Genomic DNA, 25,303 nt, shown 5'->3' on the forward strand with positions numbered 1-25,303 from the left:
CCCCCCCCCCCCCGCGCCCCCCCCTTTTTTTTTTTTTTCATTTTTAAGGTTGCATGTGCCACTGTTTTACTTTTGAGGTTTTTTGTTTTTTATTTGAATACTAGAGAGCACTTTTTATTTTAAATGGTCAGGAAAGCGGTTTTCATATCATCTAAAATAGTTTTGATGATTAAAAAAAAGCTTGGTATCTATCAATAGCATGCCTAACTAGGATATTAATCACAATGCACAGGTGTTTGAAATTCTCATCTAATTTCAAACAATTACTCTATTTAAACAATCATAATATACAAAAAAATCCAGGGGAAGTTCTATTATAAAAAACATTTCCTTTTTTTTAAGTGTTTTCCTGTTTTTTATAATTTTAATTTTTAAAATACAATTATTTTCGCTTACAGTCAAAATTTCAAGCACCTGTGTACAATGCGACTGAATTATCATTTTATTTTTATTTTGCTGGAACATCATAAATGCTACATCTGCAACTTATTGATTTTATTCTTTTTCTAAAAAGATACAAACTCTTGTCATAGAAATCAACACTATATATGTTAATGTGAAATGCTATATAATTAATACATCTACATTTACCAATAAAGAAGATATGAACGTGATGAGACCAAAAGAACATTTCTTTTTTTCATAGTGTTTCCCTATTTTTTGTGTACATGAACATCCTTAAACAGTTTTCTGAAAGGACTGCTGACTTTGGTATGAACCATATTAAAAAGTTAACTGTTTCGTACTGGTAAGGTACATACAATATACATACAATGTGTATGCATGTATTAAAGTAAAACCTGTTTATAAAAACTGAGAAATATATTTGATATCCAAAGTATGCTTCAGAGTTTCCATCCAAGGGGACAAAAATGTATTGGCTTGTCAAAAGCAAGAGTGTTCATTAAATATGCTCATGCTAAAGCACATTTTGCTGTTATAGGTAAATGCTGCTGATTGCAACCGGATGATATTCACATACAAATGAAAAACAGGATTATAGGGATCCTACAGGAAGGTTACCTGTAAATAAAAAGTATGGACGCTAGTAAGGAACCACAAGATTACCGTCACCGAAGTGGTACTCAGGACCAGGAAACCGAGTACTCTAGTTTGATAAATGAGGATATAAATACCCAGAAAATGAAGGATTCCATTATTGAGTGTCCCTCTGAGATAAATGAGGATAAAACTACACTAGAAATGAAAGAGTGTGTGAATATAATTGACCACTGTCTTTTAGAAAATGGAGGTGTTCAGGGCAGAATAGAGGACAGAAAAGCTATTGGAACAATGGAGGAGTCCAAGGAATCTGACAAACCTGTGGTGGAGATGGAGGAAGAAAACCCAGCCCCAGATGGAGGGTTTGGATGGATCATTGTCTTGGGCAGTCTGCTGGTCCATCTCTTCATAGGTATTTGATTAAAGCACTCTTATAGATACAATGTCATTATTTGTCTCAACGTCCCTTAAGTATCATTTTGAATTTGGCATTGTCAGTATAATTTTTTGGGTTACTACATTTAGATTTGAGGTGAAGGTCAAGGTTAATTTAATAATTACTATATAAAGAACAAACCGACTTACAAGGTTTTAGATAGAAAGGTAATATAATGCAGCAAGTCAATACATATACAAGACAATACAAAAAAAGTCACCTTTACTCTAACATCCTGTTATTGGAATATCAATCATTTTCAGATGAAAATACGATATTTAGGGAAGTGTAAGAGAAACAATAGTAAATCAATTAATTTATTTGTAATTGTTAATAAACAGTCTTCAGTGACATGATTGCTTTATTTTAATCATTATAGGTGGAATAGAGCGATCAGCTGGGATTATTTATTTAAAATTTGAAGACAAATTTCAAAAGTCTGCTGCTGCGACAGCCTGGGCAACATCCCTCCCAGCAGGGCTGAGATTATCTCTAGGTAGGTTGACCTGCCAGCAGGTCTGAGATTATCTCTAAGTAGGTTGACCTCCTTGCAGGTCTGAGATTATCTCTAGGTAGGTTGACCTCCTGGCAGAGCTGATATTATCTTTAGGTAGGTTGACCTCCTGGCAGAGCTGATATTATCTTTAGGTAGGTTGACCTCCCAGCAGGACTGAAATTATCTCTAGGTAGGTTGACCTCCTTGCAGGGCTGAGATTATCTCTAGGAAGGTTGACCTCCCATTATATCTGGGATAAACTTTTTTTGTAAGATTACCTCCCTCAAAGTAGGTTTGAGATTACTGTTATCATTTATATGTTGACTTCCCTTCCTGTAGATATGAGATTACTAGGTTCCTTCTGCATGTTGACCTACATTCCATTATGTCTGAGATTACTAGTAGTGGTTGTAAAGTTGGTCTCCCTCCCATTAGGCGGTCTAAGTACGTCTGTGCTTACTAGATTTCTCCTGGTAATTTGAGCTCTCCCCTGTAGATCTAATATTCTTTATTAATTTTTATCAAGTTCTTCTCCCTCAATTTTATATTCATAATGATATTAGATGTTTCCTTCCATTAGCTGTGAGATTACTAGATTTGGTTTTGGTGTATTGACCTTCCTTCCATTAGGTCTGATAGTAATTTTTTGGTCCTTTGGGATCCATCCTAGCAGATCTGTGATTCAAGTAATGCAAGATACCCCTCTCCAAGAAAAGTCTGGGATAACTCTTTGTATAATCATATGTAAATTGTGTTTGAGTAATTCTTTGATGTCAGAGACATGACTTGTGAAACTTGTCCAAAACCACACCAGGTAACACTAACCTATGTTATGGACTGTTGTAAGCCTGCTCTGTGTGTATGATACTGTATATGAAACAATTGGTAGTACAGACAACACGTACGTTCAATAAATGAAATATTGGTTTTAACGATATGTCACTTTAAAGGTTGCTGATCTAATTTCATTTTGAAAAAAGAAACTATGTTGATTCCTGTATGTAGATTTCGTCCCCCTGAGTGAAGATATGTCCAAAAGCTGTCAAATTTTTAAGTATTTTTTTTGTCTTTTTGAACAGCTGCAATGAATGTTGTCATGGTTTCGTGCAATAAGTGACCAAGACCATATTACCTTGACATTTTATAAGCTGTATATGTTATTTATGTTGTAGGTCCTCTGTGTAGCATTCTGTGTAACCGATTCTCCCATCGATCTGTGGTTATCACAGGAGGTATCATCTTGTGTATCAGCATGATCATCACTGCTGTCTCACCCAGTCTATCTTTCACCTATTTTAGCTTTGGAGTCTTAGGAGGTACAGTATATGAATTTGATGTGATTTCACTTCCTGAGTATTTCCATAAGACCCATGCCAGAATATGTTTTTAAAGATTGCACTTATTTCACTACATGTATAGATATAATATACATGTAAAAGCATTCCATAAATCACAAAGAAGAAGATGTTAAAGTTAGATTTTCAGGGATTATTAGTCTTTGCTCCTCCTTGACAAGGACTTGATGATATGTATTTTTTTTGTCAAAATAGTATAAATCATTTAAATACCTGAACATTTTACATACACTGTGACAATAGGTATGCTATTATTTTCATTATAAATATCAAAAAATTGTAAAGAATAAATGCAGATTTGTTTCGGAGTACGCATCGACTTCCTATAGTATACTTCCTATTGTATACTTTATACTATTTATAGGTATTCCTTCTATTCCTGAATTTGTTTACAGAGTCAATGATGTAAGTGCAGTTTTGCTCATAAGTAATATAGCATTTGAAAGCTGGTTTTGACCATAAGAAAGGTCATTAGATTTTCTTCCATTTTTTGTTAAATTCAACTCAATTGAGCTTTCTAAGCTCAGGTATGTTAGTAGAAAGACTAATATGAACACCACTGCATCCTGCATTCACACGTCACAGTGATTCAGTATTCAATAGCTTGCTCCTTATATCATGATCTCTGTGGTAGATGTTGACCACTGACAGACAGACTTAATTTATAGGGTTTGAATGTTGCATGATCAAGATTATTCGCAAGTTTGATCATTATCTCAATGGGAACTATATATGGTATTTCTTTGTGTGATATTAAGGTTGATGTATTTGATTATTCTCATAAGTATACCTTGTTATTTCATTGTCACTAACACAGTTAACACACAAATTGTGAGTTTGCATTGGGGTTTGTTAACACTTCATTATTCTCTTGTGTTGTTTCACTTGAGTGTTAAGTGTGTATTGGTTATTTACAGGGGTATATATATTGCTGGCTTATTTCATTATGTGTATTGGCTACTGTGTTATTACAGGGATAGATATACTGCTAACATGTGTTATTATGTATACTGATTTCTTACAGGGATAGATATACTGCTAACGTGTGTTATTATGTGTACTGATTTTTTACAGGGATATATATATATAATGCTTGCATGTGTTATTATACAGTTAAAGTATGGGGTTGAGGGATATAGCAAGTTTCTGGTGTCCCGAGACCAGGTCTATTTCCCGAGGCGAAGCCGAGGGAAATATGCATGGTCAAGGGACACCAGAAACTTGCTATATGCCTCAACCCCATACTTTAACCGTTTTATTATACCGATACACAGTGGAGAGATAGTTTTAACTAGAAAATATTTGTAAACCATAAGCTGTATAGCATCAAGTCCCAAATACCCTTTTGATGTCAATGGAACCAAATGCTTCCGATTTCGGTTGCAAGCTCCGCCCACCTCGCGCGTCGCTTCCGAGTTCGGTAACAAGCTCCGCCCACCTCTCGCCTGATTGGCTTGGCGGAAACACCCGAGTGTAGGTGTGTTTTAGTTCCCAGACTAACACACAGGACTAAAACACAGTCAGGCAAAAGTGGGGATATATTCGATTTAACCAATTACTTTTATATAGAGTAAATAAAGTAGAGGTGTAATATAATGTGTATTGGTTACTTACAGGGATATATAAACTGCTATCTTGTTTTATTTTGTATACTGATTTCTTACGGAGAGAGATATACTGCTAGCTTGTGTTATTATGTGTATTGGTTACTTACAGGGATATATAAACTGCTATCTTGTTTTACTTTGTATACTGATTTCTTACGGAGAGAGATATATACCTTTGCTAGCGTGTGTTATTATGAGTACTGGTTACTTACAGGGATAGATAAACTGCTATCTTGTTTTATTTTGTATACTGATTTCTTACGGAGAGATATATACCTTTGCTAGCTTGTGTTATTATGTGTATTGGTTACTTACAGGGACATATAAACTGCTATCTAGTTTTATATTGTATACTGATTTCTTACAGGGATAGGCAGACTACTAGCGTATTCCCCAGCTGTAGTTATAGTAGGCGAATACTTTAACAAAAGGCGAGGTCTTGCTGTCGGCATTGCAACATCAGGTGTTGGATTTGGCTCCTTCTTGTTCCCTACCATTATTGAGACTTTGTTCAACTTTTATGGCTTCTTTGGCGCCTTTCTTATCCTTGGAGCTGTGATGCTGAACATTTCTGTGTGTGGGTGTTTGTTTAGGCCTCTCTGGCTCCATATCAAGATGATGGTACATGACACAAGGTAAGTCACATACAATCGCATAGGAACATCTTAACATTCACATTCTTAATTAAATATTACCCTCTGGTTTCGGCCCAAAATATGAGACTATTTGTGTAGATATTCAAGTGAATTTTCCCCCGTTTAGCATAAAAGGCTGTTTTAAATAAATCTGCTTCCTATACGGAAAAATTGAACTAGAAATCACAATTTCCTCTTTTAATTAATACCTCAGTTAAGCAAAATCGCAGAAAAACCTATGTGTAGTCATATACTCAGACTAAACCATATCCTTAACTTGTTTATAGGGGAAAGAATATAAAAGAGTCTGATGTAGGACCCGAAACAACAGCTTTATGTGAAGATGGATGGGATAAGCAAAGCAGTGCAAAACTAGATCAAAAACAAGTAGCAAAGCAAAACGTTGTATTGGCACCCCAAACAAAAGTGTCAAAATTCAGGAAGATGTCTTCATTCTTTTCTTCAAATAACGACAGTAAGCCGAAGAATAAAGTGCTCGAGTTATCGTTGATGAAAGATCTTCGATTTGCTTCTTTTTGTATTGCCATATTATTGTTTACCATATCATTCCAGTCAGCCTTTGTTTTCATACCCGCCTACGCTAAATCTAAGGGTATATCTGAAATAGAAGCTTCGTATATTGTGTCTGTCGCTGGATTCTTTGATGGAACTAGCCGTATAGTTTCTGGGTTTTTACTTGACCTTAAAAGTGTGAAGAAATACCGACTTTATATCTACAACGCTGTACTGTTCCTGGTGGGATTTGTATCGTTGGTTGTACCTCAGCTCGACACCTTTGTGGAGCTCAGTGTACTTTGTGGTGTGTATGGACTACTGGTCGGGACCTACATCTGTCAGAAATCTGTCATCATTGTGGATATTCTTGGCGTGAAAAAACTTGTTAATTCGTTTGGGCTACTGATATGTTTCCAGGGTATCGGCATGTTTCTTGGTCCACCTATTGCAGGTAAGTTGCTTGGTAACGCATTTTGTTTTTATCTCAATACACTGTATTTATGCTGGTAACGATAACTGAAAGACGTTTTTGTAATGTTATATGAAGATGACAATGAAAGAATTATTGCAAAAAGATAAATTCAGCCAATTAGTATGTGGGTATGGGGAAAATGGAAATTTAACACTTTAGCGTAATATTTTGGTCAGATAAAAAGCTTTACGAGGTTTTGACCTTAGACTTTACATCAGAGGGTAGGATTTCTATATCTCGTTTTCCTAAATAATGATCGATATATTTCTACCAGACATTCTGTTAATATTCAACTCTGGCATTGCAAAGACAACAATGAGTATACTGGACAACGAAACAATTGTAATGTAAGGTAAAAGTATAGTAAGCTTTACAGCAAAATTTACTTTCTGTTATTGTAGTTATCACGTGAAGCGATGTCATTTGCTGTTTTGACAGTGGATATATAACTATTATTGTGACGTCACAGTCGCTGCGTTATTGATTTTCAGGTTAACGTCACAATTGTGATTCCGACCGTTGGGTCAGAGAGTATGTTCCAATACCAGTAGATATGGGGTAGGCAAGAATCACATTACGTACAGTAATGTTCTACATGGATTATATAATAATATATCGAGATTTGGGAGAAATTACTATATACCGCTTCGTTATTTGTCTAGTCGTGTGAAAATCGTGTTTCTCGCGTTATGCATTATGTAGTTCGTCATTTACTTAGCCTTTCACGGTTTACTCCTTCCATGATTATTGTGAAAATAATACTGTAGCAAAAGTCACTGTATATAATATCCGTATATCTGGTCAGCCAGCTTGCTCTTACACTGGTCTTGAACATTCTATTTCAGGTTTTATGAAAGATGTCAATGGTCACTACGACATCGGATTCTATTTTGGTGGAGCATCGATGTTTTTGGGTGCTTTGGTTTTAGCACTCGCCAACATCATTCATTATCTGAGATTGAAGAAACGGTTATCAACATAGGAGGATTGTTGTATGCTACAAAACTCAACAGATCTGGTGATGACACAGCGTTAATCTTCAAACCTTATGTAATAGGAGAAGTGAAATGTAGATAATTTGCATTTGTATTGCTCATTTTGATATGATAATCTCAGGGTCAATTTTGAAAATTTTGCATTTTAATGGAACAAATGTGTGCTAATTCATAGATATTATTATTGATTCCCATCAACGTCAGGTCGTTACCATGTACGCTGTCCGTCCGTCCACCCGCTCGCTTGTTAGATTTTTAAGTCGGCACTCTCATGCTTTTCATTTTCCAAGCAGATCGATCTCAGAAGACTTCTCGTTTCAGAAGTTTACCTGTGTTTGAACAGAGTTATTTCTCTTTGATCATTTCTAATACCAAAGTTTATCTAGATCTTAACCACCTCTTTATTTTACATATATTCACCATTCTTGGCATGTTTACTATCTTGGCAAGGTATGCGGAGCACTTTGAATTGGGATATATATTGTTCACTAAATACAAATGTATGACAATTTGGTATTTGATACCGATGATTCCACGGAGTTACATCCTTGATATTTCATATACATTTAACAAACATTTTCATGCTTCTTATCTTTGGTTCACCAACTCATTTCACGTCTCGTCTCATCATCAATTTTACAGTATTGGCTTATTCTTATTAAGATACGGCTGTTTACCCGAACTTTGTCAACAAATTGACTTGTTATAGTAAATTGTTCGGCTGGTATCAATCATGTTTTTCACGTTTTTGCAAGTATCAAACATTTCGTTTACCCGTTAGCATGATTGTCCATCTTGCCATTTTTTTTCATTATTTTCCATCCCTTGCATATTTCAATGCATAGTTCATTGCACTCTTATTTCTGATGATTTTTGTAAGTCAAACAATAGTCTACAAGAGAATAAACTTATATCTTTTATACATCATGCTAGGGAAAATCATTGTTTTTTGTTTGTGTGATATTGATGTACCAATTACTACACGTAGTAAACAGCACGATTTTGTGTGAAGCACTAGACCAATTTATTGTTTACTTTTGTAATCATTTTTACAAATCTTTACATAAGCATGAAAGTTGTTTAAGTTTTTGTAATTTGTAAGACAAAGTTCACTACATTTCTCTAAATACATGACATCGGGATAAGAACTGTAATACTTTCATCATGTCACGGTTGACAGATTTGTTCATATACATACAAGAACGTTGTTATTATGTTTTGTGACTTTATAAATGCACCCTTCACCAGAGGGAAGTATTGCTATATCAGGGTATCATACTGCAGTATGTAGCGTATACCGTAGACGAGTATACATGATATAAGGTGCTAATTCACAAGTGCTTAATTTATTTTGGACTCACTGGAAATCTTGTATTATACAGAATAAGGCTATGTATGTGTATTTTGCAGAAATTATCCACAGCTGCTACGTATATCATAGAAGGGCATGAAGTTAGTTGAACAATGGAACAATTTATATTTTAGATGATGGAGATGTAATCTGATTTTCTATGCACAATACACAGGCTTGTATGACATTTCTACCTTCGTTTTACACGGGAATGTCATTTTTTTTCTCTCCAACGAGGATCATTTTATTCATTTTATTCGCAGATATTTTGGATTAAAGGACAACAAAATCGTTTCCATTCATTTGGAATTTGGTTCCGAAGTTTTCGTTGTAAATCGGAAGAACCTCGCTTAAATGAAATCTTCTGGGATGAATTATTTTTGATAAAGGTATTTATATAAATTTTATTCGCTTTTAATGTTATATGTTTCTATTTCTATAAACAATCTTTTACCTAAAGAAACTAGTGTATATTACTTGTACATACGCAAAAATCAAATTTGGCAAAAAAAGGTTGATAAAACACAGCAGCATTTATAATTTTAGTGAGAGACGAGTAGTACAAAGGTGTTTGTTCTGTGATCGTTTCAAATGTAATTGACTGTTGTATTATCCATTGTTTATGTTATTTACACGTATATGGAATCTTACACTTATGACTGATACGTCTCGATATTACAGTTTGCTTTGTATTTATATACAGATTATTTCAACTATAGCAGATATGTTGGTTCGTTGTCGACCGTTCGTCTGCTATTCTTTGAAATCTTCCTGTTAACACGAAGCGGGACAGATGACATGGTTTTGTTCAAAACGTTGATACTGAGTGCCCTAGTTCTCAGAATTGAATTGAACTGAAATGTTTCTTACTTGCAAGGCCTGATATCTAAAGTGGATGTGTCACACCATGGATAAGCTTGACACGTTTGTTTCGAGAGCTCTAGTTTTTTATGCTTGGATTACATTTTATATTTGTCAAATCACATGGTTGTAGAAATTCACTACCGATAGTATCAAGTTTGCTGATGCGAGATATATTGGATGTCTTAATGTCGAACATTTGAGGTTTCTAAAGTAGCATTAATATTGAAGTGGAAATTGAGAAATCGTCATTAAAACTGTTGTTGATAACAACAGTATTAGATGATAATAATATGACGATATTGCATTGGAATAATGGAATCGATCTCGAGCGCAGTTACGTATTTACGTATTGACAGTATTGCTAGATTAGACTTTTGTCGCGATAATTAATTAATGTCTTGTTATAACTTTAAGTGAAAACTCCGAAGTCAGATATTATATATGATTATATATGTTATTTCTTTTCCTATTAACGAAATAGACATTGGAACGTTATCTTCCTTTATAATGTACGACTTGGTGCAGGACCAGCTTTGTTTCCGGTATCGCCTTGGAATCCATACGGCAATTAAATATACCATTTCTTTTGTTTTGATGTCCTCGTTGTACAATGTATGGGAAGAAAAAACACCAAGATGTTTACGATTGTGCCGGACGTGCACCTGTTGTTTCTTAAGTTTATAATGATATCGTGTTATATGATCTATATCAACGAAATTGAAAATTGCTGGGTTTTCTCCAAAAATAGTTTATTTTTATTATGGGACCTTTTATTACTACGGTAAGATTTTGTGGCGGAAAGTTTTACGAGTATATAATGAACCATTTCTTTAGTTCGATCTCCGCTTTGTATTGAAAGGATAATTGTGTTTGTCTCTCGAATACTTTTATATATTTTTTAGAGTTTGGGTGAAATCAAATATTTTTATGATTTGAAAGACAAATGAAAAATACAAATGAAAAATAATTTGAAGTAAGCTATCACTCTTGTAAAATACATGTGGCTTTCAACCCATGAAGTACTGCATGTCATATATATAAGCTTACAAGCCATTAAAGAAGAATTTCGAATCGTTTCAGAACGGACTGATTTTGATTCTTATGTCGTACTTTTCATTTACTAATTAGTCATTTTTCAAGCAAGACATCAAACGAGGCCGAAATTCAGTGGGAACCCATGTTTTTGTTAACTTTGTTTTTATAATGACGTTAAAAACTAGTTTTTTGTATGAAATATATATCTACAAATGTATTTTTGATTGTTAACGAACTTTGCATGACGTATTTAACCAGTTTTTGTTCAAACACATTAAATGAATCTCCCGGAGAAAAAAAAACACCTTGAGTTTTCATTATTGTAATATTTCATTTCCTACACCGCAACCCCGATTTATTTTTAGGAAAAATCCTAATAGTAATATTCGTTTATGTAATCAAACTTTCACAACCTAGAGATTATAAATACAGAACATATGTGAAATTTTTGCTTGTGATATTTTTCATGTTTTCTCGCGTGTTATTTTGAATGAAATATTATACGAAATGCACATGAAATATATTGAGTATGGTATCATTTTTAGCTCACCTGGCCCAAAGGGCCAAGTGAGCTTTTGCCGTGGCGCAGCGTGTTTTGTACCGATGAAGGGATTTTTACCAAATTTGGTCTGGAGCATCATTGACCAAAGGGTTCTCAGTTTTGTATAAACAGAGGTTATGCCCCCCGCACCCCCCCCTGAGTGGTGGGGCCAAATAGGGGGAAAATAGGTAAATCTTTAAAAATCTTCTTCTTCTCAACCAGTGGAAGGATTTTGACCAAATTTGTTCTAGAGCACCTTTGGACAAAGGGGCCTCAAGTTTGAATAAACGGAGGGTGTGGCCCCTCTGGGGTAAGAGATGCGAGACCCAATAGGGAAATAGAGGAAACGGTTTCTCCTACTGTACAAGGGAAGGGCTTTAAACCAAATGCAGTCTGAAGCATGTGAACGAACAAACGAATCAATTTTGTATAAACTGAGATGTGTGGGCCCATTCTTTGTCGCAGATGGTTGGGGCCCATTAGTGGAAATAGAGGAATTAAACATTTAAGATCCATCTCCTTTTGTACCGATGGCGGGATTTTGACCAAAATTGTTCTAGAGCATCTTTTGGTAATATCTATCAATATTGGATGTGCCCCCCCCCCCCCCCCCGGGGCAGAGGAGCGTGGCCCAATAGGGGAAATATAGAAAAATCTTTTCCCTTCTAAACAAATGAAGGGATTAAAACCAAATGTGGTCTGAAGCATGCTAAAGGGAAACAAACTCAATTTGTATAAACTGTATAAATTGAGACTGTTGCCCCCTTTGGGGCAGAAGGGGTGCACGTGAGACCCAATAGGGGAAATAGAGGAAAATTAAAAATCGTTTTCCTTTTTCATTAATGAAGGGAATTTCATCAAACTTTTTCTAGAGCATCTTTGGCAAAAGATCCCCCTCCCCAGAGGCCCAGACCAATCCCTGGAGGCTACCTCATCGGGAAATAGCATGGAAACTCATTTCTTGTTGTCTTGCCCACCAAAACAGATTTACATGTAGTTCTTCTTGCGACTTTGTTTCTTGTACTCCTTTGATAAAGGTTTGTGGTACTAAGCAGGTTTTAAATTGAAAATAAAATTCCAGGTGAGATATTAAGGCCCCTGGGTGTCTTGTTTGATGGGGGCCTTATACTTATTACAAGTAAGTGAAAAAAAGTTGGTGTTTGAAACAACATAAATCCTATGTTCGAAAGTCGCATTCCTTGATCGTTTTCGCCAATTCAAGCTATTCAGGAGGAATCGTGGTATATCTGAACATCAATGTATGCGAACACCTGTTATTCATTGATCAACATATTATCACTTTTGTGTTTGTGGTCAACTTGCACATATGGTTCAATTGTTAAATAACAACAGCAACAATAACAAACATCTTGACGAAGTATCTGTCTAGTGTACCTAAGACTAAGCATACATAAGAATCAACGTACAGTATAGAGCTTTAAGTTCGCGGGGGGTCAATATTTCGCGGTTTCGTATTCCGTACATATTCGCTGGGGTTAAATTTCGCTGCGCATCCGAATCCCATGTTTTGTGCAAAGTATTTTCAGTGCCATCACTGTAGGGTTAAACCTCGAAATATAGGTAAACCGTTTGAAAACACTGATCCCGATCGTTTTCATCCGCCAGTGACTTCACTCGAAAGAAAATCAAATGTGTTTGTACTTTGTAGGAGTAAACTGTAATCAATTAATCACCTACTGTGTACACATTAATATGTTGTGGGCACTTATATGTAAGTGCTGTTTTTACATGGACTGCCCAGTTGTCAGGTGATTTGAGTTAATTTAAGCTGGTATAACAGCGTTGGGTTATAAGTATTTCAACATGTTGTGATAAGGAATGTAAAAGTGGTTAACATTTTTGATAATTTCGCTGGTGTTTAGAATTCGTGGATATTAGTCAAAGCGCGAATATAGCGAAATTAAAACCCCCGCGATATATACCCGCTATACATTATCTCTTTAGTATGTTACCTATTATATTATACAAATTCTGGAATATCCTTGTGTTGTTTAGGATAATTGTACACAGACAAAGGTAAACGCATTTTCAGGAACAATGGTTCAGATGCAGCTGTATGAAGAAACAAATACAATAAACGGGAATAAATAATGAGAATAACCTTAATTTCGACCTTTATGAACAAGAAACGTCATACCATTATGTTTTTGATTTTGAAATTCAAAACTACAACGACCAATGACCAGCACTAAGATATTCTGTATATCTGATTGTTATGATGAATGAATAAACTATAATAACAGCAATACTGTTATACCTGGTAAAGTACCGCACTTACCTTTAATCATACAACAGTCTGTTTTTATAACAGATATTACTTTTGTATGGTTTGTTTTGAAATTTCCATTGAACGCTTTTAGAAATGTATGATATAAATGAAACAGAAATATGTATCTATATTTTTCAATCAATAAACCGCATCGATGATTCTTACCTTCTGCTTCACTGCAACAGGTGTCTCAGACAAACTGGATGATGCGGAACAGTGCACCATTCAGTGTCTGTGTGTCTGTGTGGCAACACTTTTGCGGTTTATTGTTAACATTATTTCGTTTTATTATAAGAAATGCAATTAGGATTCATTCTTTTCCCTACGATTCAAAATTTCATATTGTTATCGGCGAGGTCATTCCAATAACCATTTCGAACAACAACAGAGGAACAGCTGAAATCACGCGCTGTTTCCCTAAACAACTCGAAATATATTACAGAGTTATGATTGATTTGTTTTTTTAACTGTGATATTTTTTTAATATTTGACCAGTGTCGTTAAATGTGCCGGAACATTTGAAAAATGTTCATAGTCACCTATTCATACAATACAAAAAGCAGCTGCAGTTATAATCTCACAAATGAATCCCGGCATACAACGTCCATAGAAGGGTATTGCCACACCAAATGGAAATATATAATAAGGGAGAATAGATGTCCATGTTAGGTAGGTAAGTATAAAAAGTAAGACATCGAGACCAACTTAAACCAAATAAAAAATGCATCGTTCATTCTCCAGATGGACCTTTAAGTTTATTTCTACAGGATAACGTCATGACGTCACAATCACATATCATAATAACGTGACAATTTACATTATTACCTGACTCTCTATTTAAGTGCATATGAAGTATTTTTGACTGTTTTAATAAAAAATTCCATGGAAAAGACTGAAACCCGTAAACTAATGTCGACTGTTGCACACTTGCTGTTGTATGCTCGACAATCGTGCGCAGATAATTATCCCGTCGGCGGCCCCCTCAAGCGTCTTTTTGATACAGATATGTTTGTTATCATCTGGTGAAAATGGCGAATAACGGCAGATTTGTGGATGTTTCTGAACAAGATTTGGAATTGCTTATGGAAAATAGGGACTCTCTTAGTACAAAAAACGTCATTAAGGGTCCTGTGAATATTTTGGATAAATATTGTGCAGAGAAAGGTGTTATGATCGACGAAAGCTGCAGTAATGTAGAACTGAACGAGGTTTTGTGTAGATTTTACGTAGAATCTTCTATCCTGACATTCCTGTCATACAGTCATTTATCCTACCTAGCACAATTCATGAAGTTTCTTAAATGGAGAGTCAGGTAATAAATTATTTGTTTCAGTGGCACTGGGGGAACAGTCAAATCCTTGACCCTCGGTAGCAGGGAAGACCAAGGGAACTGTTGCCCTCGGCCTTCGGCCTAGGTCTTCCCTGCTACCACGGGTTAATTGTTTACAAGATTAGTGAACAAACTAGCGCAAACATGGTGGTCTGTTAAGTCTAGGTTTTAGTAATTTGATAAAGTGATCTTTCCTGTCTCATAGAAAAAGATGAATATAATTGATGATTAAGTAATCATTTAAAGTTATTACTGGTAGATTCATGAATATGTTTATTAACGTGTACATTTTATCGGTTTCAGTTCGTTGTCAATGTACACTAATGCGTATTCTTAGTTAAGTAATAGTTGATACAATGTAAAATTCACATTTAGAACAAACTATTGAGGTACTGAAGGGTAATGACGATGAGAGCTCGGATTATTTTCGATAACTACCATTATCTGACTTTAATATACGGAGTTTAGCCCATTTATTCAATTGGTGAATCGGTGTCCGCTCAATATCTAGAGTAATTTTGAATGGATTCTTACCATTCGAGCTCATACAAATCGGATCACCATCATTATCTGACCGTAATTTACGAGTTATGCCCCCTGAAACACTTGGGTGAATTATATCACCAATTAATAGACTAAACTACATGCATTCGATTATGTTTTATAGCACTCGCTGATCTATCAGGTATGCAGTAGTATGTCTCCTTTAACATCAGTAACTCACAAATATTTCACATATTTCAACGATACAAACAACTGCTTATTCAACGTGTGCCGGGCATATTATATAATGCAAGGTAACCTTGTCTTTGTAGTGATACTGGTAGTTTTCCCACCTGTTTTACTGATATAGGAGTTATAATGTGATTTATCATTCTTAATTTAAAGTTACAGCTTGAAGTGTGAAGTTTTTCAGGCCGTACAATACAAGATCCTGTATTTCAAACCGTATTAATACCTTAGTAGCCACATGTAAAAAGCTCTCCTGATATTTACCCATACGGGCAATGCACTCTTGTAATCTGATAGCCAGATGAACAGATATACATATTGCCAACGCACATATACGCGTTGGAGCTTGCCATCATTAACGTATGTGTGTATGGAAATAAACATCAACTGTATATAGCTCGCCATGTAATGTCACGCTGAGGAAGGTGACCCGTGTGCAGTTCTGTAGATATGGAGTGTTTTTGTGGATAACCCTGCAACCATGTACAGATTTACATCATCCTCTTAACTTTTAGAAGGGTGGTTGTCAATGTTGACCTTGACTTTTTAACTTGATTCATAATTGATATGGGAATATATGTGCTGTCTCAATGACTATACGCATGTTTTATGTGGCAGACCACGTGTTAATACCCGATAAAGCCTCTGACGGTTATCAACTATGTAAATAAGAACACTTTGTGACCGATCAAGGACATAATGTAATGGAATTTTTCTGTTGTTATATACAGGTATCGCTCTAAGAAACTTTATTTTTAACGTAATATCGCATGGTATTTGAAACGAGGATGTAAGATGCAATGCTCACGGGGATTTCACCAGATTCTAAATGTAACTGCAATATATGTGTGTGTGGCGTATGTGCTGTACTATTTAAGGTAAAATTACCACAGGCATTGTGATACGACATTGGATGTTCTGACTGTCAGAATGGCGGTAAGTATTATATACTGAAATTGTATAATGGCTTGACACACTCAGTCAGCAAACTCCAGTGGCTGTATGGTCAATTAATGGTTACAAAGTATTGTGTTAACCACTGGTCAGGAATCATAGGACAATTCGTATTTATTCGATGAAAATCACAGCCGTATTCATTGTGAGTCGCACTCGTTTGAAAATAATTACACATGTACTGTTCCTTTACGTACCTGGGGAGAATGGAGTAAATCACTTAAAATGTCATATTAAGAGTGCATATTATTTTAATGCATCGTACAAATATGTTGCTGTACGCTTTGAATATAGTCGTGTTAAATGTGATTTAATGCATGTTTTATTTTAACATTGGTGGTTCAAATAGCAACACATTCATACTCTTGTCAAATGTTGTATATATCTTTTCAAATGTTAAATATATCATTTCAAATGTTGTATATTATTATTACTCTTTTCTGATTTTTATGATAAAAAACTTTATTAAAGTTTAATAACATTTCGAGTCAACGACCTATGTCACATGTGGTCGAGTTAAAGGTTAGCAATATTTGCATCATGTATACATCACGGGTAATACATATAATACATACATGTAGTACACGCACACAAAGAACATAAGGTAAGGTCATAGCATGTCACTGGTAAGATGATAATATCACAGAGTAAGAAAGTCAAATGCATGTGTCACAGTGTACTTATAAAATAAACAGTTGATTAAATGTCATGTAAATAAGATATTCTCATCAAGATATATATAAGATAATATACATATGACATGTATCAGGTGTTCCAGCATACCATCCCAGAAATATAAATTATTACCTATTCACTGGTCTGGATATGTTTAGTGTTGAAATCTTTTCTGCACTCTGATTAAAACTATTTGATGTTGACTTACTTGATGGCAGGCTATATCAAAGTATCGGAGCAACATATCTAAAAGATGTTCAGATTTTTTTATGATTGGGTATGGCAATGTTACCTGTTATAGCCGAGCTACAATGTTAATGGGTTGAATACTGCTCAGATGAGTGTGACAGTTTAGCTTGTAATACTCTTGTAAAACGTATTATTGAATACATCACAGAAAGGTGTATGTCAACTTTCAACCATAAACATTATACTAACACGTGTATAGTATCACATAGGTGAGGCCCCGAGGAATTATTTTCTCTCTCTTTAACCATCTGGTTCCGTTTTCTCTTTATCACATTTGCCTGTGACATTTATCCATGTGTGTGGTTTGATGTGTTGATGTTGATGAATGTACAATAAAACAAACAATTCTCATTAGGATATTTTTTTTCAATTGAGCGACAACATTAGAATAGTATATTTCTCACATAACATTTATCCGTAACACTGATTATGTGCAAGCCATAAAAAGAAATATATTTTCCCCAGATAACCATGGAAAACAAAGGCAGATACCATGATGAAAATGAAGTTGAGGATTCAATGACGGAACAATCCATCTTGAAAGATTTCGAGTCACACAGGATCAATGACTTGGACATTGAGCAATCTATGATTGTGAAAAACGGTACAAAATCGCATAGAACAGATGATTTATACTCAGAGACGGAAACTTCAATGTTAATGAATGGAGATTCCGAGAAAGTGTTTAAACCTGCACCAGATGTCGCTCCGGGAGGGGGACTTGATGACGAAGAAGGAGTTGCTGGTATCATTGAGGAGACAAAGGAGGATGAGGACATAAACTTAGCTCCAGACGGAGGATATGGTTGGTTCATTGTCCTGGGCAGTGTGATGGTTCACCTCTTCATAGGTATGGAAATGTAAGGGGAAAACCTAAATGTGTCACCAAAGTATGAAAATAGGCCAATGTACACAATCACATTGTAACATACCTATTGCTTTTTGTGTGATTAAACTCGGGTTATTATTCCAACTAAACCACTCCAATGTAACATATACATAATTTACTGCTTGAGACATTGATATGATTCACATTCAAGACTGTGATTGAACTTTGATTGAACATAAATAATTTTCGTCTCATTTGCATGATGATTGATATGATATAACATACTTAACTGTATTACATGATACGTATTACAGGTGGACTTGAGAGATCATCAGGTATATTGTTTATCAAACTTGACGAAAAGTTCCAACAATCTGCCGCAGCCACTGCATGGGTGCTGTCGCTTTCTTCGGGTTTCCGATTGACTCTTGGTAAGTCAACCTTCCAACAAAACTGCCGTTGACTCTAGATAAATCGATATATTTTATTTCAGCGATTGACTCTATGGTTGGTTTGCTATTTAATCCTGGCAAGTCGCCGTTTAATGTGATCTCTCCAGGTATGTCACATTCACACGAATTGCGTTTGGCTGTAGGTTAGTTAACATAATTATCAAATCGGTGATTGTCGTGGTTAGCTAACTTTATTTCGGGTGTCTGCTATTGACTCGATTAAAATCACCCTAAAACCTAGTCTGTGGTCGATTCAAGGTGAGCCGACATCTATTCTCATGTCTCGCATTGACTCAAGAAATAACAACATTATTTCTCAAGTTTCCAATTGCCTGTTGATGAGTCAAATTTCATTTGGGAATGCGATTGACTGTATGCAAGTCAACAGATATCCTTAGGAACGCGATTAACTCTTGGTGAGTGAACATCTTTCCTCTTGTCTACAACTAAATAGGTTAGTCAAAGTTCTTTCCCCAAATCGGTTTGTTTTCTTTGCTATACTTGTTATGCGTCAAACTAATAATCCTAAAGTTTATCCTACCAGAAAACGTAAGACCAATACTAATTCTGGATACGATTTTGTTGCAGGGCCTATATGTAGCGTGCTGTGTAACCGATACTCCCACAGGTCCGTGGTTATAACTGGATCGCTTCTTGTCTGTATCAGTATGGTGGCCACAGCGTTCGCACCCAACCTCACATTCACATACTTCAGTTATGGAGTTCTAGGAGGTAACGTGTCCGTATTTTTATTTAACCTGATATTGCACCATATTTTGGTTTTAATTAACTTATTCAACGACTTCTTTTAAATTTTTCGTTTATGTATTTATTTATTAATTTGACATTTTCTGAACCATTGATTTACAATTTTGACGTAGGTTTAATGTAGTTTTTATGTAATTGTATCGATAAAACACCAACATCAATTATTGCATCTTTCAGGTTTTGGTAGGTTGCTCGCCTATGCTCCTGCTGTGATTATAGTGGGAGAATATTTTAACAAAAAACGAGGAATCGCTGTCGGTTTGTCAACATCTGGAGTGGGTTTCGGATCCTTTCTCTTTCCTACCATGATCGAATTCTTCTTTACGTTTTATGGTTTCTTCGGCACGTTTCTCATTCTTGGGGCTGTGATGTTACATCTTGCTGTAAGTGGATGTCTCTTTAGACCCCTGTGGCAACACATCCAAATAACTGCGCATACTACAAGGTACTGGATACTTATACAAACTTTAAAAAACTTTTGCTTATCTTTGCATACTTTTTCATCTAAGGAGTGTGCTTTGTTCATCTGAATAAAGGTAACGTTTAAATGCATAACATATATTTGACTTATTGAAAATAAAAATAAAACGTCAATTAAGAATTTGTCATTCTCGCCATTGTATATTTAAGGTTTTTTCCCCATATGTATGCAATTACTACCTGTATTGTTGTTATACATGATCTTTTTGTGTTTTCAGGAGAAAACTTTCTAAGGACACAGAATTGGGAACAGAATTGATGGCGATGAATCAGCCTGAACCTAGCCACAAATGTGATACAGAGATTAATAACAAACAATCGTCAATTCAGCAGCCAAATAATAATGAAACTAATCTAACTAAAAACAAATTTTCCTTTTCGTCCCGTAAATCAGAAAGCAAGCCTAAACGTCAAATAATGAATTTTTCTCTGTTAAAAGATATACGTTTTTCATGTTTTTGTGCTGCTATATTACTGTTTACGATAGCGTTTCAGTCCGCGTTTGTGTTTATACCACCTTACGCTAAGTCTAAAGGGATGAGTGACCTCCAGTCGTCGTATGCTATAGCAATCGCCGGATTTTTTGACGGTGTAGGTAGGATACTTTCAGGAATTGTATGTGACTTAAAGAAAGTTAAGAAGTATAGAGTATACATCTACAATGTTGTTATGTTCTTTATTGGGGCTGTGTCATTTATAGTGCCGTACATCGACACATTTGAGGAACTTTGTGTGGTGTGTGCTTTTTACGGATTAACGGTAGGAACATACATTTCCCAGAAGTCTGTCGTCATTGTGGACATTCTGGGCGTGAAAAACTTGGTGAATTCCTTCGGAATATTGATATTTTTCCAAGGAATCGGCATGTTTCTGGGCCCGCCAATAGCAGGTGAGTGTTAACGCCGTGATCTTCTATTCTATATTTTCTTTACTAAAAAGCAATATGATAGTGTTTTTGGTTTAACCACTCGTCAACAGGCAAATACTGCCCGTTTGTTAATAAATAATCTGTACAAAGTAAAAGCAGTAAAATAAAAAATATGATGCATTGATCTCCTGGATAAAAACAGAAGTCACCGTTAGTACAACCATAATTTAATGTTTAATGTATGCCTAAATATTCATATTTATATCCATATGATAAGGAAAACCAACAATGTATACCATACTCTTTATTAATAATACTTCATGCATACATGCGCAACCTGTCTGTTTTACATAATCTATTAAAACCGAACTTCTCATTTCAGGTATCATGAAAGATATAAACGGTCATTTCAATGATGGCTTTTATCTTGGAGGAGCTTGCATGATTTTTGGTGGCTTGATTTTGACAGCAGGAAATGCACACCACCATTTGAGACAGGACAAGAAAGAGCATTGAAAGTCAAATAGATTGGTACAGAAAACACAGTAAATATCTCAAACATAATCTTCATAATATTCATAATTAATCGCTTCTAAAATTTGTGTGGACCCGTTTATTCTTTTTCATTTATTTGAATATACTTTTTTCGAAACAGATATACTTCGTTAGATATAAACATGGTTTCCTCGTTGACAAAGCCAATCTACATTTAATTTCAAGGAAGAATCAGACCTCTGCTTAACGTTTTTGTTATGCTTGATAGTATTGCCATGAAACATATGTATGGTTAATTTTTGTGTACATTGTATATAATATACACGACTATACATGACTTTATAAGTAAACACGACATATTAACGGTGCTCCCTTTCCTTTATCTCGATAACTTTACCATTTAACTCGAAGCTAAATGACATTGACTGTGTTCGATTTTTACGTGAAAATGGCGGATTGTTAATATACAAAAGCATTTCTATTTTTGTTTTCACGTGTAACTTGTATGATACAAGTCAAGAAAGAAATACTGTTTTTTTACTGAAACGAATCGTCTTATTTTGTAAATTAGAAATCTCATATCACTTGAGGTAAAGTATACAAACATATAGTATTGAAACTACAGGGTATGATTTATTGATGGTGTAAATGTATGTATTAATTTATGTGTTAATTTTTAATGAGATGGATACAAAACAAAGACTGTGAAAGTTGTATGACTAGGGTGGCATCAGGGAATATTTATGTAAGTTTTATAACTAAAGTGGCATCAAGAAATGAATGTGTAAGTTTTATAACTAAAATGGCATCAAAGAATGAATGTGTAAGTTTTATAACTAAAATTGCATCAAGGAATGAATGTGTAAGTTTTATAACTAAAGTGGCATCAAGAAATGAATGTGTAAGATTTATAACTAAAATGGCATCAAAGAATGAATGTGTAAGTTTTATAACTAAAGTGGCATCAAGAAATGAATGTGTAAGATTTATAACTAAAATGGCATCAAAGAATGAATGTGTAAGTTCTATAACTAAAATTGCATCAAGGAATGAATGTGTAAGTTTTATAACTTAAGTGGCATCAGGAAATGAATGTGTAAGTTTTATAACTAAAATTGCATCAAGGTATGAATGTGTAAGTTTTATAACTAAAGTGGCCTCAAGAAATGAATGTGTAAGTTTTATAACTAAAATTGCATCAAGGAATGAATGTGTAAGTTTTATAACTTAAGTGGCATCAGGAAATGAATGTGTAAGTTTTATAACTAAAGTGGCATCAAGGAATTAATGTGTAAGTTTTATAACTAAAGTGGCATCAAGAAATGAATGAGTAAGTTTCATGACAGGAGTGGCATCAATGAATGGATGTGTAAGTGGCTGTGCGAGTTTTGTGGCTAAAGTGGCACCAGTGATTGGCTGTGTAAGTTTTGTGACCAAAGTGGCATCAATGAATAGCTGTGTTGGTGATTGTGTGAGTTTTGTGACTAAAATGGCATCAAGGAATGAATGTGTAAGTTTTATAACTAAAATGACAGCAAGGAATGAATGTGTAAGTTTTATAACTAAAATGGCATCAAGGAATTAATGTGTAAGTTTTATAACTAAAGTGGCATCAAGAAATGAATGTGTAAGTTTCATGACAGGAGTGGCATCAATGAATGGATGTGTAAGTGGCTGTGCGAGTTTTGTGGCTAAAGTGGCATCAGTGATTGGCTGTGTAAGTTTTGTGACCAAAATGGCATCGATGAATGGCTGTGTGGTGGCTGTGTGAGTTTTGTGACTAGAGAGGCATCAAGGATGTATTGTACGAGTAACCATCTGACCAGATAAATGTCTAGGAATACCCGGTCGTAACATTTTATCTAGAGATCTTCAAGGAATACTGATGTGATAGAGTGGAATTCTTTGTTTGAGTGATCTTTATCAATATTAGCTATCGTTTCAACAGTACGTGTATTTACGAGCTATGTATAGATTGTTACATTTAAGGTTGTAAAATGTTGTTAATATTGGGAAGGTACTTATACTAAACAGAACTGGTGCAGAGCAATATATTGTTCATAATTGTTATGAATTATGTTTTGAAATGAAATAAAATATACAATGTTTTCATTACGTTTTGCTCATTTAAGAATCAGGCGTCTCATAACAGAAAGCTTGATAATCATGCCTTTTGAAAGACAAATTGACCCTTTCAAATGAGTTTAGGTTCCTCTGATTTTATTAATGTCTCATTGACGACGATTCTTCAGTTTGTTTCATTAACATTGAAAACGTTAAAAAATGGTCGCTACAAGCCACCCTAAATTAAGATGTTTTTGAATAACCAAAGAAGGTCTGAACTTAAATTCATTAAAAAAAAGTAATATAAAAGTGTAAATAAAGCCGTAGCTCGAACTAAAATCCTTGAAACTAATGTAAAACATGAGAAAAGAAAATATCTCATTTGTTCAGTACCTACAATTATAGTTACCACAGACTCGCCTTGTTCAGCTTTACATATTCTACATTATGACACAAACATTATAGCCATCTTGTTACCGTATTACCGTGTTACCGCGGCGACTAATTGAAATGTTTTAATTTAACTTTTCCACTCTGTCACTATCGTCTTTCATCCAAACTGAAGGAGGGCTTCGTTCTCTTTAAAAACAAACGAGTATAACATACAGTTGTGAGCTATTCCGGAGCATGTTTTGTGAAACCATGCCAATTGCCAAGTTGAAATTTTATTAAGGACACAAACGTGCCAATGATTAAATTCCTGGAAGAAAATATCTTCATTGTTTTCGTTGTGAATATTTCCAAAAAGACTGCTGACAATAACCATGGCTCTACACCAGACACTTCAACATGAATGTCTGCAACCTTTTTTTAATAGTAGTAATATACTTCCATTCCTCACATACTATGTTTACATGGCGCAGGATAGTCAATGCCAACGCGCTCAAAAATGACTTCTTTCATAAATGTCAGATACTAACGGACAAACTTACACATAAGGTTTCGAGAAAGATATAGGTTGAATAAGTCTATGGACAAGCTTTATAGTTTCTATCGTGATCACATTGTGGGATATTCTGTTTCTTTGTGTGATATAGATACCTACGTTCTTTGTGTGATATAGATTCCTACATCCTTTGTGTGATATAGATACCTACGTTCTTTGTGTGATATAGATACCTACGTTCTTTGTTGTGCTCGTCAGTGTGGTTTGTACAGAAGAAGCAACTGAATGGTATTTGTTTTTTTTCTCTCCTTGACAGTTATAATAGTCCAAATGTAAATCAATGTTGGCCAGATTTTTCATTCCTAATATTTCTGTTTCTACATTAAGGATTTAATCTACCGGAGTCTGTATCTGACATGCAGTGATAACTACATGATACATAGCTACACCGGGACATGATATTAGACGTGATACGGTGGTAACTTGTCAAGATACTAGACATAGCTGAAATATCATGTATACAGTCCATATAAAGTTACATCAATTAAGCAAGCAAAGTATGCCTTTAAACTGCATCTGAATACAAACATAACGAAAAAAATTCCATACAAATATGTGATCACCGGTTATCTATGTAGATACTATATCACGTAAATTGCAATGAATAATTCATAAATATATCTAGGCAATGTCGTATATGATCGCAGGCGAGTACGCGTTTATCGTAAAATTATCTCATCGTAATTTTACTATGTCCTATCTACAGCAGAACCGTTATCAAAACGTACCTAATGTGTGGGTCAGTTAATGTTTGAGCACTTGAGGAGTGTGACTATATCACTGAACTATCTAAGTAGGTGTAAAGTTCAATATCTGACCTTAATCTTTAACCGAGTAGCTTCTGTAACGCAGTCTTGGGTATTGCT

The 25,303-nt window shown here is 35.0% G+C and overlaps 1 protein-coding gene across 1 annotated transcript; it reads left to right on the forward strand.

Annotated features, from left to right (window-relative positions):
- The first annotated feature begins 958 nt into the window (after positions 1-958).
- On the forward strand, positions 959-23,533 carry LOC110447543. The gene is made up of 14 exons (XM_021493315.1): positions 959-1,414; positions 1,818-1,934; positions 3,107-3,250; positions 5,264-5,531; positions 5,819-6,498; positions 7,365-7,488; positions 8,925-8,944; positions 16,453-16,535; positions 18,001-18,385; positions 18,679-18,795; positions 19,405-19,548; positions 19,762-20,029; positions 20,283-20,953; positions 21,315-23,533. Exons 1-14 carry the CDS (start codon positions 1,039-1,041, stop codon positions 21,446-21,448), a joined length of 3,531 nt encoding a protein of 1,176 aa, XP_021348990.1. The 5' UTR covers positions 959-1,038; the 3' UTR covers positions 21,449-23,533.
- Positions 23,534-25,303: the final 1,770 nt, after the last annotated feature.

The sequence above is a fragment of the Mizuhopecten yessoensis genome, unplaced genomic scaffold (assembly GCF_002113885.1).
Source record: "Mizuhopecten yessoensis strain PY_sf001 unplaced genomic scaffold, ASM211388v2 scaffold3459, whole genome shotgun sequence".
Lineage (NCBI taxonomy): Eukaryota > Metazoa > Mollusca > Bivalvia > Pectinida > Pectinidae > Mizuhopecten > Mizuhopecten yessoensis.